This window comes from Glandiceps talaboti, chromosome 10, assembly GCF_964340395.1.
Source record: "Glandiceps talaboti chromosome 10, keGlaTala1.1, whole genome shotgun sequence".
NCBI lineage: Eukaryota > Metazoa > Hemichordata > Enteropneusta > Spengelidae > Glandiceps > Glandiceps talaboti.
This window is the reverse complement of record NC_135558.1, coordinates 9,699,848-9,719,051: the sequence shown is the minus strand read 5'-3', so window position 1 is coordinate 9,719,051 and position 19,204 is coordinate 9,699,848. Positions and strand designations below refer to the sequence as shown.

At 33.9% G+C, this 19,204-nt stretch overlaps 1 protein-coding gene across 5 annotated transcripts in view; it reads right to left on the bottom strand.

Annotated features, from left to right (window-relative positions):
• The window catches only part of LOC144441141 (potassium channel subfamily T member 2-like), a 229,253-nt gene continuing 210,049 nt past the window's right edge, over nucleotides 1–19,204 (bottom strand). For 4 of the 5 annotated variants that reach the window (XM_078130675.1, XM_078130677.1, XM_078130679.1 and 1 more), the window contains 8 exons: nucleotides 18,455–18,589; nucleotides 17,918–18,029; nucleotides 17,274–17,303; nucleotides 15,323–15,424; nucleotides 7,145–7,357; nucleotides 6,455–6,575; nucleotides 5,765–5,852; nucleotides 1–5,177 (listed from right to left, as the gene is read on the bottom strand). In XM_078130675.1, coding sequence (XP_077986801.1) covers nucleotides 5,042–5,177; nucleotides 5,765–5,852; nucleotides 6,455–6,575; nucleotides 7,145–7,357; nucleotides 15,323–15,424; nucleotides 17,274–17,303; nucleotides 17,918–18,029; nucleotides 18,455–18,589 — 937 coding nt within the window. In that variant the 3' untranslated portion in view covers nucleotides 1–5,041. The remainder of the gene's footprint in view (nucleotides 5,178–5,764; nucleotides 5,853–6,454; nucleotides 6,576–7,144; nucleotides 7,358–15,322; nucleotides 15,425–17,273; nucleotides 17,304–17,917; nucleotides 18,030–18,454; nucleotides 18,590–19,204) is intronic. The other variant, XM_078130676.1, reaches the window with a different exon arrangement.

The window sequence follows — 19,204 nt, the reverse complement described above, 5'->3', positions numbered from 1 at the left end:
TGGCTGTAGGAGCTGTATGTTTTATTACAGAAATAAATGAGTAAGATTTTTGTACACAGCTTCACATTATAGTGACATTCAAGACTTTGTATAAGTGAATTAACACAGGTATAAAACATTAACTTACAAACAACAATCAAATTTATACGGTGGAGTAGAATAAAGGTTACATTTATAAAGACAAATATTTTCTTTTTATGAAATCAGAAAAATATGAAAACTTTACACAAATGGAGGATCGCATTATTTCTGGTTTTTTGAGGAAAAAATAACAGCAAAAAAGTTGTTTTTTGGTAATGAGTTGCAGTGCTTTATGCATTGTTTTTTGAAAAATCACCTTTTTTCAGGTTGAGGAATACTGCTACAAATACATTTTACCATAACCTATAGTACTGATACAATGTAGCAGTTCTTCATTATTGTTAATTTGCATGCAACAATTGATTGACAGGTTCTAATCTTTATTCTAACCAATCAGAATTGCTGAACTTGTTCAGTTGGCAAAATGCCAAAAAGTATGTTGGATAGAGTTGTTAATCATATTTTGGTTGAGAGCTAGTTCTCCATTTTGTCTTAAGAAATCGGGAGGAAATCGGATCATAAATTTGACTCATTATGATTGGCAGTGTCACAATGCTAAAAAATATAAACTAAGAGGCTCTTAATAAAGTATCCTTAACTTTGCAGAAATATGCTATTCAAACTGGACTCATCTGGTATATATACTTGGTAAAAATTAACTACAGCATGACTTCTAGTTACAAAATATTTCTAACAAAAACCACACCCACTGGAATACCGAGACAATTTTCCAACAATAAAATTATAATAAATTAATAACTATGTGCTTGTTAGAATAAATAACTGGACAAAGTGGTCACAGATTTCTGAATAATTATGGGTCCAGCCCAAAAAATAGACTGCGATAGTCAAAATCTGAAACCAGTGTGAATATTTAGTCACATATACATAGACCCGTTATACAGGAAAATACAAGAATACAAAAATGCATAAATAATGTACATAACAAAATGACCATAAACTCTATGGCTACATTCAAATCTTTTACAAAAAAGTGAGACAAATAAGGTTTTACAAAAACCGACATTATTTGCACTTGAAATGAAAGACATTATTGCTAAGGATAATATGAAATAAAATACACAGAGATATTTATAAAAATTTATTATGGTAATAAATTATGATATTATAAGATAAGATTATACATTGAGTTCAGATAAATTAAGATTCCAATTTTACAAACTTGAATAATAAATATTGAAATATAGTTGACATGAATTTATATATCGGTAAGAGTTTATGAGGTTGTGTAAATTAGTTTTTTTTTCTGGTTCAAGCATATCTAAAGAAGTGAAGATATTTTCTTAAAAGTTATTTTCTGGCAAAATTTATTCAATGTAAACTATCTTTCAGGTGTTAAAAATTGAATGAAGTGAAGTCATTCATCATGTCATAATAACAGGTTGGGGTCAACAAAGGGATAAATACCACTTGCCAAAAATTTACTTTAGCAGTGAAAATTTCAGTGAATTTTTTGTCATTTCAATGAAATTCTCGTGCAAAATACATAATTTCCATATTTGCAGTGAAATTTTTGGGGGACAATGTCAAAGTTAATAGGTAATAAAAGTTTTGTATAAATGATCAGATTTACATGAAATTTTTGTACATAACTTCGACATTTGTGGAGTGAAATTTTTTGCCAAAATTTTGACATTTGCTGTGGACTTTTTGTACAGAATTTTGACACTATTGACATTTTGTATACAATGTTGACACTGCATTGACACCTGCCTGCTAAGGTAGACATTTTTATCATTTTGTTCAAATACATACTACATGCAGTTTAGCTTTTACACGATAATGTCAGTATAGTTGAATGATCTTTCTTTGACAAACTTGCATCATATGTGAGATATTTCAAACGTAAAAACTTGACAAATATGGATTACAAATCATCATCAATTCCTATTTTTTTTTTTTCATGTATATCTGCCTAAATTTAATTTTTATTTCTAACAATTCAGAGTTTCATAATTGATAATACTAATAATGTTGGTTTTTATATAGTGCTTTCCTACTTTTCAAATTATTACCACTGGCATGGAGCTACAGCCCTTTACTTCTTCAACTCCCTGGGGAGCATACAATCCATTGCAGCCTTTATAAGTGCATCGGACTAAAGCATTCACATTGCAACCTCTATCCTACCAGGTCCCCAATTATACAGCTGGGTTGGCGGAGGTACAAACGTGGTTCAAATTTTGACTTTAGCCATTCAGAAACAAACGGTAGTGATGGGGCTCGAATCTGCAACCTGCAGATTCCAAGTCAGCCACTCTAACCATTAATCACCCATCATGACTCCATGGTGATGATACCACCTTTAAACAATTCATATCCATGATTCATATTGTGTTGAAGAGATCACTATCCCAACTTGAGTCATTAATGAACTGTAAAATTATCATAATTCTGTCCTTGTATGAAAATTACAATGTTATTATTAACCTAAACATTATGTGTACAAAAGATCTACAGTGTTATGTTAGGTGAGTGGGTATTTGATCTTGAACAAACAAACAAACTTGTCTTTATGAAAAATAGGTTGAAAGAATATTTGAACACTAGGCAGTATACAATAATCCTTTCTTGGATAACTCGTGAAATGTGTTTACCAAAATAATGACATCATAAGTAATAAATAAAATATATATCTCAAAATATTAACAACAAAACCTCGTTGTCATTAAGGTCCTTTTCCAAGACCAACATTTCATGACCAGGTGTTATATGAATTACAGCTTTATTAATATGGAAATCATTCAAATAATATTTAAATTTTCAACAGGTGTTTTTCAAAATTGACATAAAGATGTAAGTTTTAGATTAGTGGCTTTTTAATCTTGTACTAACTTGTCTTCATGAATTTAGGTTGAGACAATCGTAGAACAGAAGACTATAGACAATATCCAATTTTAGATAACTCATGAAATGTATGTACTAAATTAATGACATCATAATTAATAACAAAAATATTAGCCAGAAATCTAGTTCGTTTTTATCAAGGTCATTTTCCATTTTAAGAATATCAATATACAAAACCAGGTGTCATACCGATTACTACTGGATTAATATGTAAATTAAGGAAATAAAATTCAAATTTGTAACAGGTGTTCCTTGCAGAAAACAGGCTCCATGAAACTGTTTACTTGATATCAAACCCAAGTTCTGACGGTACAAATATCACATCTTTGACCATGGCAGAGGGCTTTTAAAATTACTTTACAAACATTCTGAAAGACAAAAGTTTCCATAAATTGATAAATTGATACCACAACATCAGTTTAGCACTTATCAAGATTTTGGCATCTGCAAAATAATGCAGGACTTAGGGTGCCTGACAGCCTACCCTGAAATATCTTTATAACACAGCTTTTGATTGGATAAAAAATTGGCTATTCTAACTAAAGCCACAGCTTATTGGTTGGTGATCATTTAGTGTTAATATCCAAAATGACAATCACAATGATCCTTCTAAAAAATGTGGACACTATTTTCATAACAAGACTGAACCAAAGTTTGTTAGTTAAATGAGGACATTCCTGATTGGTTAAAAGGCCATTAATATATTTCAAATAAGCCAATCACAATCATCCTACTACTACCTTTAGACACATATATGTGTGTATCATTTTTCACAATAGTAAAAAACACATAAAACATTACTTCTCTATCAGTGTATAATAAACTCTCAATGGTATAAGAAATTTTGACACATTTTGACAGGTTTTTTTGAGAGGAAGTACTTAACAATTGACAATTCTGAGTTGTGATATGTTGTGCACAATATATCATTATTATATTACAAAATATCTCATTTTGGTCTCGAAAATCATCGGAATTGTGCATGAATACATCATATTTTGGCAAAATATATACACACAGACTTCATTGAACAGACCTATTTTGATTAATGTTAACTTAGCTGACATCAAATATTAGAATCGTGAATCAGAGATTGTGTATGTTACCATGGCAATATTGATCATCTTGTTTATGTTACCACAGTAATATTGATCACTTGAACATATTTATCACTGTGGAAATATTGACCACTTGGTGTATGTTACCGTGGCATCTCACCATGGCAACACTGACCACTTGGTAATATCTTCCCTTGTCAACACTTAGTCACTTAACATTCTAGGACTTTTTCCAAAACTAAAATTTCTTGACTGTATTTCATGCCTTTATTACAATTTTGTACAATGTATACAGCAGTCTGAGTTTATGGTAGGGATCTGTTTGATCTGCCACAAATAAAATGACGTTTGTTTCATTTTAATCTCTCTATTCCCCCGGAGTACATCGATCTCCATCCATATACATCAGGATAGCCTTGGGTTCCGTCAGATTTTTCTCTCAAATGAAGAATTTGAATTTACTTTTTAACAAGCTTCCTTCTCATGGAGCAGAAAGTAGACTTTCGTTTGACTTGTAATATTTCGCAGTGAACATTTCATGACATATTTTGTTGTTTGACTGAAAACTGAGAAGACATTTGTCACTTCTACAAAACAGGATTTTACCAATTTTTCCTCGAGTCTGTAATTTCTCTCTGGGAGAGATGTTGAGGATAACATTTGAAATTAATATTGTCAATTATTTTGTGAAGGTTGAACCAACATGCTGTAAATTACACAAACCCACATCTGGGTTGAGTTAATGTGCACCTGACTGTCACCTGACTGTCACATGACTGTCACTGAGTTGGCGCATGTCGGGCCACAATAGACATCAACAGTTTTACTTCTGTGCAAAGACACTCTGTGTTAATTTCAGAATAAAGGCTATACACTTTGCGTCAATGTTTCAACTTTGATCATTCTGACATGTATCAGGACCATTTGTTGCAATATATTTTGTACTTTGTTTGACATGTCCAAAGGTTGACCTTTGACCTTTAATGGTTTGTCAGCCTCTTTCTGGTTATTAGGAATCTCTTTGTCTTTCCTCTTCATAACTTAGTGTCCATGCTACCCTGTGGTTCTTCTCTCTTTTCTCCCTCTGTCTTGGGTCGTCTTGTACTATATTTCCTTCTTGGTGGCATCGGTGATGAGGCATTGGGACCACCTGCTGGTCTGATGATGAAACTGTCAAAATATCACAGAAGTAATAAATTAGTCTGGTTTATTAAAATGTTGTGATGATGAAGATAATGATGATGATGATGATGATGATGAAGATGATGATGATGATGATGAAAATGATGATGATGATGATTGTGGTGATGATGATGGTGGTGGTGGTGGTGGTGGTGGTGGTGGTGGTGGTGGTGATGGTAATAATAATGATGATGATAATATTGATTGGTTGATTTGACATGATCCAGATTTAAAGGTTGATGTGATCATGGGATGATGATAACATTGGTTATAGACTATGATGACAAGATTGCTGTACATAAAATTCAAAAATCCATTCTACAGAGAAGATGCCAATGATGTTGATGATGGTGATGGTGATGCATCATCACCATCAAGGTGATGGATGATGATGACACTGATGAAGAAGAAAATGATGATAATTTGCATGATAAACTCAAATAGAGTTTTCTGTTTTTCAACCCTTTAACTGACAAAGAAGTAAATGATGATAGTTTGCATGATAAACTCAAATAGATTTCTCTGTTTTACAACCCTTTAACAAATAAAAGTGATCTAAATCAGTTAATACTCACATGACATCATCAAGTTCAAGTTTTGTATCAAAACCAGGATTTATTAAAACATAGGAAAATGCACTTCTCTTTTCACTAGCCTCAGCATCTGAAATATAAATTGGAAAGTTTATTGAACCCATGAATTTAAAACAAAGATAGTGTGTTGAATTGACAGCTATCTCATCGAAAAGTTGACTTGGGTGTGAAACTTATAGTCTAAAGTCTCTGTCTGGTTACAGCGCCCTCAGTGGCAACATTCAGTTGGGTGTGAAACTTCTGGTCTATAGTTTCAGTAGTCTTGTAGTAAGACATTGGATCTGTGCTGGGGAGAGAGGGGGGGGGGTAACAAATAAACTTCACTGGTAATGAGTACCTCTGTATGTGCGGCACCCTCAGTGGCAACATTCAGTCAGTTTTACAATAAGCAGAATAGCCTGAGTGGTCAAGCAGCTAGACTGAAGTTTGAGATGTTTTTATATTCCATCACTGACAGAAAAATGCCACCAATAATAGTTAAAAGTTGGTCTTTATTCAAATTTCACACCAGGCTTAATTTGTTATGTAGAAATGGAAAATAATCAGATACGAGAACAATGAAATACATGGCTTTAGTTTGTATTTCAAAATTCTGTGAACTTTCAACCATGTAGATGTTTATCATTAATAATAGTAAAGTTTGTGTTAGATTGATCTGGAGAGACAACATACCATAGTCAGACTCAGGTAGTGATAATTTTTTCATCTTAGAGCGTACTAGTTCAGCCATCGCTGCTCTTTCTTCAGACACACATGTTGATGATTGGTCATCATCTTCTATGGTAACTGACAACTGTTGAAAAATAAGATTTTTAGTTTATGTGACTACAATACATTATGCACTGGTTTATGAAAAACAAAAGAATACATAGTTTGACCACTAGGAGTGCTGTTTGGATGCACAATTACATGCACACTAGAAATCTAAGGATGATTCCTTTTCCACAAAACAAAATTCTATTGTCAATTCCAAAATCTATCACTAAAATTATCATGAACCTATAATACACCATCACTCGGGTTAATGAAAAACAAAAGATTTCACTGTTTGACCACTAGGAGTGCTGTTTGGTAAAAGCCAAAGATAATATTGTTTAACAGCACAGTTCTTTTATTTGAATGCGTTGTTTGTTCTCGATTTATTAGTATTCTACAATTTCCTTAGATACATACCTATATGGCAAAGAAAATTCAAAAAATAAAATCATTTTTCGATCATACTTCAATGTGAATTGTTTGTTTACATGTTTACTTTCAATACTATCTACATACAAACACAAATCATCAATAACGATCTTGACTAAATGTAGAGAATGTGGTCAAATCTTAATTGAAACCAAAATTACTAGACAACAACCTCACCTCTGACTTGCTGTCTGACGGTAACTGAGTTCTGTAAATGCCGACAGGAATTTCAAATGTAGTAGAACAGAGTTTCTGGTAAAGTCTACCATATGTTCTAATCCATAGATCATCTGTTGTTATTTTCATCTCACAGAGATAACCAGATCCATGGGCTTGGTCAAGGCCAAGTAGTAGTCGTGTCAAGGTTATCATGTAATCTTTCACAAATGACTGAAAATGTGAATGAGAAAAGAGTAATCATCAAAGGGGTGTACAAAGTCTGTAATTAAAGGGTTCTTGGTAGTTATACTTTTGTTTCATGCTGAGATTTTATTCAACTACTTAAATGTATTCTAATAAAGTCATGTCTAGAAATGGTGGCAGTGTAGTCAAGGCCTGAGTAGTCATGTCAATGTAAAATCTTTCACAAATGACTGAAAATGGGAAAGAGATAAAAATATTCTGTAATCTAAGGGTTCTTAGTAGATATTTTAAATGTTTCATTCTGAGATTTATTCAAGAAATTAAACATGTTCTATTAAAGCTGCACTAGCTGCAACTCAGATATTTTTTTTAATCAAGTAACAAAATATATGTTCTCTAATAAGTGGTCTGTTACTTATAAAATGACATTATATCTGTGAATCAATGGTCAATATTACTCACGTCTGGAGGTATATAACACAGCATGTACGTACATATTTGTGTGCATACCTACCTACCTACCAGTACACACACACACACACACACACACAACCACACATACACATCCACCCAGACACATATACATACATACACACAAACACATTTATACACACCCATCCACATACACACACACACACACACTCTCTCTCATTCATTTACACACCCAGTCACACTCACAGACACAGACACTCAATCACACACACACACACACACACACACACACACACATTCATTCACAAATATATGATTGCCATTTTTGATCAAACATTTCATTTATTTTTCTGCATATTTCTACCTGACTACATATTTTGTAATGTTATTAACAGTAAATTTGGTGTGTTTGATAATTTATCTAGGAAGGTATAGTCAAGGAATAAATCATACATGTACAATATTCAGCATACCAATATTTCTTAGATAGAATAAACTATTGTATTGGATATTTTGAATTGTGCTCACCTATTCTATTGCTTATTTTGAATCGTGTACATAATTCATATTTTGTTATCAGTATTAAAAGTATCATAATGTATGACAAGATCATTATGAAATATGAAATATCCACCATATTCCAACGCATTTATCAACAGAATTTCATAGATTCATTAACAACTTCATAGGTTATACAATTATGTAAACTCTGGGTATATATGTATATTTGCATATATAATTAACATTTCCACAACAAACTATTGTCCAAGAGAGTAGGAAATGTGATAAATCAAACACATATAGTATTTTAGTTTCAGTATCTGTTGGCATGCCAGGAAACCCAGCAAAAATAAATGAGGAATTTTCAGTGATATGGTTTAGAATTTTAAAATTAGGATTTTTTTTTAATTATACACCTGGATAGTTTGCAGATTCATACTGGTCAAGAAATTGCATTTTGACAAAGAAAATATTTATGAAAGTTGATTGACAACTATATGTTAAAAGTTATTGACTTTAAAATTGATTACATTGATTACAAAATAAATTGATAATTATGTTCTGTAAGTTGAACTCCTTTTATATACAAAGGTATCAAAGGTGATTGGCTGTGCTGTGCTAGATCTAAAACATGCTAATTGTGGCAATGTGCCAAGTTACAGACAGGGAAATAATATTTGGAATTGCCACTGAGGGCGCTGTTTCATTGGAGCTGCCTCTTTTGGTAGATTAGCACATCTGACCAGTTGGGAGATATGTAGTTGCCATTCACACTCACCAATTTGGCAATATACATTTCAAAAGCTCTCTGTAGTCTTAAGTTAAAATTAAATGACTGAATTCAAAGACCATTGTTCATGTTAACAATTGCAGTAAAATACTTTTTTTCTTTTAGAATGCATTTCCATTACTTTTTATGGTGAAAATTTATTCTGGTGATTCTGACATTTTTGTTTGTCTATTCTAAAATAAATGATGAAAATGAAATCGAGTATTATTGCTACTATTCTAAACTCTGCTTTTCAATCAAAGTCAAATCCATTCATGATTTTCACTGTCGCTGTCTGAAAACATATATGTGAGTACAGTCTGACAAATAAGAATTATGTAATATGGGTAAAGTAACATATTCAACAGTATGAACATCTCTCCTATTATTGTTTTGTTTCTTGTTATATGTGCTAAGATAATGTTCAACTGCATGAACATCTTTCCCAATTATTGTTTGTTTTTTTGTTTGTTTTTGTTTCTATTTTTTTTTGTTTATTTGTGATCTTTTTGAACAAGACATACTTTATAAAAAATGATTCTTATGTTTTCTCATCCAAATATCCCAATTTTCTGCACATCAAAATTTATAATCTGCGTTTAATACCTGGTACTTTTTTTTTTATACAGACTTGAATATTTGGTTTATTTTCATTTTACTTAAAAATATTGTTGTTGGTAATATTTGTCAAAATCAGAAAGTCAAAGTACTCTTTTTTCATTTCAAATAATAAAACCTTTAAAGTAGATTCCGTGCAAAATTCAGATTTTTATTTTGACATTATTGATGGATGAGAAATTATTTTTGGTATTTAATGAATAAAACAACTTTTAATATTGTGTTTTTTCTTGAAAAAAACCAAAAATGTGAAACGTTGAACAACATACAGTGGTGTCTGTTATCCACATATTCTACACACACATACATAATGTAGTGTTCTTACTGGGTTCTTCTACTCTACTATAATCTTGCAAGTAACTCATTCTGATAATATATAATCTCCTAAATCTATGTTAAGGACAATTGGAAATCTAACATTGGTACACAGACCTAAATTCCGGGATGTCAACTTCAAGTTATGTTTTACATTACAACAATTATTCCGCTTCACACAATTATTTAATGTCTTGCCCTGTATTTAGATTTTATACCATGAACTTGGGGTAATTTTAGTCTCTGAGCTGATGTCAGTTTGTAGGTTCAAATACCAGTTTTACAGTGCAAATATTTTCAGACAGCAACTGTCATCATCAACTGCAAGTAGTTTGACTGGTAAAGTGAAAGTACTCCATGTTTTATTGTCTTGTCCTGTACTTTGGGTAAGTATAGTCTCTGAGCTGATATCACTTTGTAGGTTCAAATACCAGTTACTTAAAGTACTCTGTGCCTTGTTTTCTGGTCCTGTATGTAGATTTATACATGTATAGCTGTTGTTTCAGTGACTGTCAGAGCTTTTGTCAGTTTGTAGGTTGTACACAAATCAGTTTTACTGTACTCAAATACTTCCAGTCAGTAGCTCTGATGTTTCTATTAGCTACAATAAACCTGTTGTCGGTTCCAAGATGCATTGCAGGTCACCCCATACAATACCATGTATTGTGCACACGCTGTGGGGTTTGTACATGATACTCAGGGGGATGGTTGTCACCTGACCGTACCCTGGGTTCATTTGTAAACCCCTTTCTGTCATTGATTGTGGTCAACATGTCTTTCCATCATTTACTGATGAAAATGTTATTTCATATGTAGCTTAGACAAAACAAGACTAAATGTAACAACATAAGTGATGTCCTCTCGCGCAGTGCATCTTGGAAGCGGAAAATCAACTACTGCTTTGGCTGTTGTGAATTCTTTGTATGCATGTAAATTAAGCCCATTGGAATACCACAAACTAGAAGTGTGGTAAAAGTCTGGTATTGAATTTCTGGCTAATGCACCACAGTGAGATTCTGAATAGGTGCACGGTATTAAAGTGGCACAAGCTGAGTTTACACAACTGAAAATAAATACTTACATAATGACCTGATTTTAATGCTAGATGCATTCTTTGAATTCAATTAATTGTAAGTTGTGGCTAAATAGCATATGGTCCATTCAGTACAATACTACACGGCATAAATTATGCCAAAACATGTGTAAACTCAGCTTTTTTTGTGTGTACTTTGAATTCACACACCACTTTTTTACATGTTCTGCTGATTCAGACTTATACAAGTATACAGGTACATTTTTTAGTAACTCTGAAATGATATCACTTTGTCAGTACATTTCTCATCTTACGGTATAAAGACTTTCAGACAGTGGTTGCCTCTATCAACTACAACTAGTTTGACTGGTACATCATTAGTCAATGCGAGACCTTGTGGATAGTTCAGTCCATCTTCATCTCTATCAATACGACAGATGAATCTTCCACTCATGTCAAATTTCTGTACACAGTCTTTGCAATCACTGATATACAGATATCTGTCCTTGTCCATCACTATTCCACATGGACCATACAGCTGACCTTCACTTTTACCTGCAATCCCAAACTTGTACCAGAACTGGTCATCAGCATTGAAGACCTGGACGCAGTCATTATCATAGTCAGTTACATACAAGATTCCTTGACTATCAATGTACATGGAGTAGGGTCCTTTGAATTCACCATGCTTATCACCATACTTGCCAAAGGAGTTGATATAATCTCCATTCTGTCTGTATTTTCTAATACAGTGACTACCTTCCTTGTCTGTGTCATCCCCAGTGTCTCCATCCCAATCAGTGACATAGACAGTACCATCTAGAGGACTAATACAGATACATTTTGGATGCTTCACTTCATTTTGTCCAAAGCATCTGATCATATGTCCATCTTCATTACTTACCACTATTTGTTCATTATTCACATCTGTCATGAAGTATTCATCATCAGCTGATAATGCTACATCACTTGGAAGGAAGTCATTCTCAAACTGTGTAAAGTTAAATACTTTCTTACATTTGCCTTGAATGTCAATAATCTGTATTCTTTGATTGCTAAAATCAGCTACAACCATGTCCCCATGTCTGTTGAAAGTGACACAGTAAGGATTATTGAAGTCTCCTTTATTAATTCCTTTTTTACCAATAGTCTTCACCAATCCCTTGATAACAGGTATCACCAGTGGTGATCCTGGTATTGGTTTATCTCCTATCACCATGGTAACTTGATAGTTACCATCCATTTCACCATGTATCATTACAGTGTGTGTACCATCTTTGTTGTCAGTTACTGGGATGTCTTCTTGTGATCCATCTGGTTTTCTTACTTTCACTTTCGCTTCTTGGTTTGGTATGACTGTCTTACCTCTGCAGTCTTTAGTTGTTATCAGTAACTTGACAGATTCACCTTTCACTAGTCTCTTTGGAATGTTTTCAACTGTACACAGAGATGGACATACATCATATCTCAGAACTCCCAGCATTCCTTCTTGTGTGACATCATTGGATGGTTGGAATGTGACCACTTCCTGTTTGAGTTCTGGTTTGTTTTCCATGGCAAGCAGTTCTTCAATACGTTGTGCGATTGTGACTTTGCTTGATACAAGGTGGGCAGCACTTCCATGACTTATCATTTTTTCTACAAGATCAGATGTACTTGTTATATTTTCGTATTGGAATTCCAAATCAGCTATCTGAGTTTCTACCCTTTTCACCTCTAGGTGGCAGCCTTCATTCAACTCCCCTGCTAGTTTGGTCATGTGTTCTTCCAACTTTCCAGTCAATTTCATCTTGTCTTCTTTCATTTTTTTTATGCTCAATGCTTTCATTTTAGTAAGCTGATGTTGCAGTGCTGCATAGCTGACCTTGATTCTTTTAGATAGATCAACTGCAATAGTTTTATTTTCATCTGCCTCCTTAGCTTTCACATTCAACTTCTCTACCATTTCTGACAATTCTTTGGCACACACATCAGCTACTTCTTGTAGATATCTGTAGGAATGGCTTGTATTTGGATGTTCAATGACTATACAGTCAGAACAGATTGGTACTTGACAGGTATCACAGTAAAATATGACCTCATTGTGGGGATGAACTTTGCAACGTTCAACAGACAAAATGGCTGACTGCATAGCAAACTTTGTTTTCCCATGTTCGTCTATAGACAGCACTGTATGTGAGCTAGCACGTTTCATTTTCTTGTGTACTGACTTCAAGCATTGATCACAGAAATACTGCTCACAATCTCTACAAAAGTGTGTTGCATCATTTTCCTCACAAAACTCGCATTTTTGGCATGTTTTACTTGCCTCTTCCGATCTTTCTTCAACCACCCCTAATAGTGTGTTCATGAAAAAGTTGTTCTTCAATGCAGCGACTCCACCAGAGGGTAGATCTACTTCCTGCTGACATGTTGGGCAGTTTAAGGCTCCTTTTTTCTTAACAAGAATCTCCAAACAGTGTAGACAGAATGTATGATGACATGGTAGAAGTTTAGGTACTTTGTATTGCTCCAAACAAATTGAACAAGACAGACAATGTTCTCCAATTTTATCCAAAATTTCTTCAGGCGTACCACCAGAGGCAGCCGCCATTATGGCAGCCTACTCAAGTATGAGTACCAGGTACATGCATACATAGTGTCATCAAGATGTACATGCAAACTCCCTAAGTTATTAAATGTGTACAACCACAGTAGTCTTTGCATGGGAAGCTTGGTAGAAGTACCATGGAAACATATACATTTATGATTGACATAAAGAGCCAGTCTAGACAATACCTCATTATAGATTCAAAGTTCATGATAAGTTTGAGTGGTACAAATTCTTTCACTTTGTTGTGTTGATTTGAAGTTAATATTTGACTTCGTTCAATTTGTGTGAGTATAATGGCACAATAAATCAGTACAGTCCTACTATACTAGCCAGTGTTGTTCAGCCAGACGATGAGTGCTGGCTGAGTGTATATGTTACAGACTAACTATAAGTCAGTAGACTGTATGATACGTTGTGTTGTTCACCCAGATGACGAGTGCTGGCTGAGTGTATCTTACAGACTAGCTTAGCCAGAATTACATTTTAGATGAATAACTGACTTAGTTACTGAAATTAAATCAATGTTGTTACCAGACAGAGAGAATTATAACTCTCCTTGCAGTTATAACGTTCATATCATGGTAGATAAAATTAAAAGCAATTAGGGCTTGCGAATGATCATATTGTTGCTTTATACCACATTCCTGGTACAGCTATTTGTATAGGGCGTAGTTAATTTGTAGCAATGTGTGTTATATCAATGTTACTTTAGAGACGCGATAATATATGTTTAAACTTTGCGAAATCACTCAAAAAGTCTAGATTACACAGTGACTGGCTTACTAAGGAACGTAGCGATGAAATTGGCCTTGAATTATGTAATTCTCGTCAACAACATCTACCTAGGATACGTACACAGAGATATGCTAAAAGTGCAATTCCTTACATGATTAAACTATGGAATGATGACAAACACACTTGTTAGAAGCATTTCAAATGGTTCAGTGGTTAGTGTCTTCGTGTGTGTCCGTTGCCGTGCCCTTTTGTTAGTTGTAATTGTGTAAAGTTATTTTGATTCTGTCTTAACATGAAATGTAAAGGTTTTAATGTTTGCTATATTTTAAATTTATCAGTTATGTGAAGTTGTCGCAATTCAGTCTATGACTGCTACGAACAATTTTAATAAACCATTAATTATTATTATTATTACTATTTAGGAATATTTATGAATTTTGGACACATGCCAATCAAATACCCACAATCTAACACCAAGCATTTTAGCTCCATTTAGTGGAGCTTCTAATAGAAATATTGAGTGTCCTTTATGAGTGTGTGTTTCTGTGTATGTGTACATGTGCATGAGTCTGTCTGTCTATCTGTCTGTCTGTCTGAATGTGTACATGCGTACATATATGTATATACATACATATGTACACATGTACATAGAAATGCATATATGTATATACTTCAGTAAAATCTCAGAACTATACTGGCTGGAATGATGTGAAATTTTTGCCCATTGATTCAATGAGACCAATATACTTGAAGTATCTGATTAGTTTTTAGATCAATCCTGTGCATGTATATGTAATTAGCAACATTTGCATAATTAATCATATTTACCAATAAGTAATATCATCAAAGGTTGCCCAAATTTCATCAACCTTGCTTTATATATGACGTACACCATTACACGTATTGTGTTTTGTAAACATGAGTGTCACCTGCATGTCATGACCTATTTGGATATCTAATGTCATCATACCAATTAATCATTATAAGTAACTATACCTGGTACAGCAGTGTGTCTAACATACTGGCTGTGAACACATTACCAGCAGCAAAGGGTAATCTAAACATGTATGATAAATTGGCTCCTTTTTCCTTCTCTCGCTGAAATAAAAAAGACAAAATGAGACATTAGCAGATTATATAATAAGACACTGTGAACCCCACGACATGTGAGTGCAAGTTTTGCATATTCGGGGTATTTGCACGAGTGCTTGCAGTGTTCTCTGCGCTCATAAATTCATGAGTGTAGCAACCATGACAGTGCAGCAGAAAACCCTGCAAGCACTAGCAAATACCCTTGAGTACCTACACTGGCACTCGCACGGTTTGTGTTATTATTACATATGTTTATCCAAAACAAACAAACTTCTGTAGAAATTACATCATGCCATCACACGCTTTTGTGTAGAATGAAAAATCATGTCCTCATTTGCATATCATTTGCATTCAGGTATGCACAAATGTCTTCGGTATTACACAGCAGTGCAAATGCCGCTAGTATGTGCATACACCAGTAATCTCTGGTACATATGTAATAATATCTTTCACTAGGTGCATAGCTTGGATGCACTCTACACATTATTCAACACTTTGCCTGCATTTAATTAATACTGAATGAACCTTTAAAATATGCAATTTTCAAGTAAATAGCACTGAGAAATGAAAAAGCAAGCTAAAGATAGTCAAGATGGTGGCCATAGACAGGTAGAATCCACTAAACTGTAGCATTGACAATGGATGCATGACAGGAGTATATAATAACTTAGGATATCATATATGATAATGAATGCAAATGGATTCTGTGTTCACATCTTACAGATTAATGAAAGTGTGTACTTGCAGAGTCAGAAAAATTTGGAATCAAATTCCAAACTTTTGCTGACATCTTGCAAGGGTGTACCAGCCATATCACTCAAACATTCTGATGTCTCAATTGAACTTCCTGAAGCATCATCAGATTATATAATTGCACCATGATGACCCTAACCATTTATGCATGTTTACACATGGACATCAAGTCAGTGTACAGTTATATAATCGCCAATAACTACGAAAAAGGTAATTCAGTTGATTCATACTGTTTACATACAGACATCAAGTTAGTGTACACAGTACCATCAATGACTAGTAGAGTTAATTCAGTTGATTCATACTGTTTACACATGGACATCATGCCAGTGTACATGGCATCATTAATTATTAGCAGACAGAAACTTCAGTTTCTAGTATGAATTTAATGTCTTTCCTTCAATGGGTAAAACTTGATGAAAAAATAGTGAAAACTTACAGCTATCAAAGCTTTCATGGGGAACTTCACTCCAGGAAATGACGGTATTTTCATTAGCTATGGAGGGAGTGACATTTCATGATTTCACATTTCAGAAATTTTGCCCGATTGCCAAGAAACACCAAACGAAAACCATTTTTCACCTCTGTTGTTCTTTCAGTTGCACCACTGCATGATGGGTCTTAGCAGATATGAATATGCAGTAGATGAACAATGCATATTCATGACTATTTCTCTGAAGGAAATAAGCACTTAGGAGTCACGAATATACTAGTATACTGTGTAGACCCATGTTGCAACGGTGCATCAGTGAAAGAAAATTAGAGGTGAAAAAGACTGTCTGTCTTTGGTGTTTATTGGCAATCAAGCAAAATTCATGTGATGTCCATGAAATCAGGAAATGACTCTCCAGAACCTAATAGTTTAGAAAAATACCTTTATTTCTGGGACTGACATTCCCCTTTTAATATAGATATGGAGTAGAAATAAAACAAAATCTTAAAGCAAGAAATTCATTTAAAAATATGCAATAGTTATCAACTTTTTTAAACCTGGAAATCACCACAAGCCAAACAACAGATGAGGATGGATAGGGAGATTATAGCATATAAATGATAAGACAGTGACTGTTTATAGCAACCATGGCATGGAAATTTGTCTAACCTCAAATGCTGTTAATACTACACCAGTAGGCTTACGAAGTGAAAGGGAAAGGGCAACAAAATAATGATAAGAAACACAATGCAGGACTGGTTTAAAACAACACTATTAAACACTAAATTCAGACAACAGACAGAAGCTCTCTAACATTATGGTCAGAAAAATTTCAATTTTTGAGGGTTTTTTTCAGTTCAACTTCCATCCTATGAAATAAGTTGAATAAAATTAATTATGGTTATTACAAAATTAAGTCTAGAAACAGTTCCTGGGAAAATGTTTGTAAAGAAAAGGGACTGTCGTTCAGCAAAACACACTTTGCAAGCATTGGAAATGATACTTCCACCTATTCAGACATTCGTTAACCTTAATTATTCATTACATTAATGACACATCAGGGTTTAGGATGACAACACGATTTGTTTGTCTGACATCAAGGTCATTTGTCTTGACATTTCTGGTAAAACTTGGTAGATTCAATCACTCAGTGCCTTTTGGTTACCACAAATTTCATTCACATCCTTGTTTTAATCAACATGTGAAAAGGAGGAGAAACCAATCTCATATGCGATGTTCATGAGAGCCTAATAAATTACAAGTTGGCAATGATGAAAAGAACGTTTGGTGAATATACAACTTTAGGTACTTACCTTCTGTTTCTGTGCAAGTTTTAGTGCATAGTAGTCCTTCGCCCTAAACTGCATGAATCTCATGTTGGAGGGATGTGTCAACTCTGTGATGATATTAGTACTGGGGAACAGTCTGGAATCAAAATCAAAACTGGGGTTTATGCACTTTCCATTGACAGTATTGCAACATGATGTTTTTGATATTTCTGTCAGTTCTTATATTAGTCTGAAAAGCCATTAATCCAAATGTCTACACAAATTTTACAATTTTAAGCTGTGTAGCAGGAATGAAACACAATGCTTCAACTTTTCTGATATATGTTGTGAAGAAGAATACTTTCAAATCTGCTTGTGCAAAATTACTACAATAACATATGGTTTGTTGTAACATTCTTAGCACTTTATATTGATTAAATCTGGACAAGAATTTACTTGAAAATTGTTTTAACAGTAACTGCTTGGCAGACATTGGCTATAGCAAAGATGTCTATACCGCTGCATGCATGCATTTGTAAAATTCTGAACACAGTTTGTCACGACATTCTTGGACAATCTTACTTGAACATTGTTTGGACAGCAACTGCTTGGCATGCATCGGCCATGTAATCTTCTTCAGCTAATTTACTACTCTCTTTGTCGACAACTACAACTGTGTCAGCCTGCAGGATTCCAGCCCGCAATAACTCATCCAAACTATCAAATATAAGAAGTATGAGATGGCAGTGACAACAGATACGAAAGTGAAAATGTCATAATAGATTCTAATGATGATAGGGTACTTATCTTGTATACGTAACTAATGGATAGTTATATTGACATTGTGATAGCATATCTTGTGTCATGTCTACAAAACCGCTACAAAAATTTATTACTTAGCGTAATGGGAAAAGTCTTTTTCTACACCAGTAATTCTCATCTGACAAAACACATGATATGACTTCATGACTGATAATTCTAGGACTTATATACAATTTTGGTATTAAATGAAGATAAAAATAGATACTTGCATATCTCTGGGCATACATTGCATATACTGATGACATTTTGATATTTTATATGATTGTGAAGATGTCTAATCTTGGAACAGATCTTTTGATAGGGAACTGCACAGCACGTAATAAAGGTATTGTTGTAAAACTTTGGGTTCTGGAGAGTCATGAGGTATATCACTTACATTACGTAGGATCGATTGCTGGGAGAAACAGAGACAAACTGTCTCATACAAGGAGCATGCAATGCCCCATGGGAGTCAGTCGTCATGCAGGTGTAATAGATTATTTAATTATGTTCATGATTTATTTGAAGGCA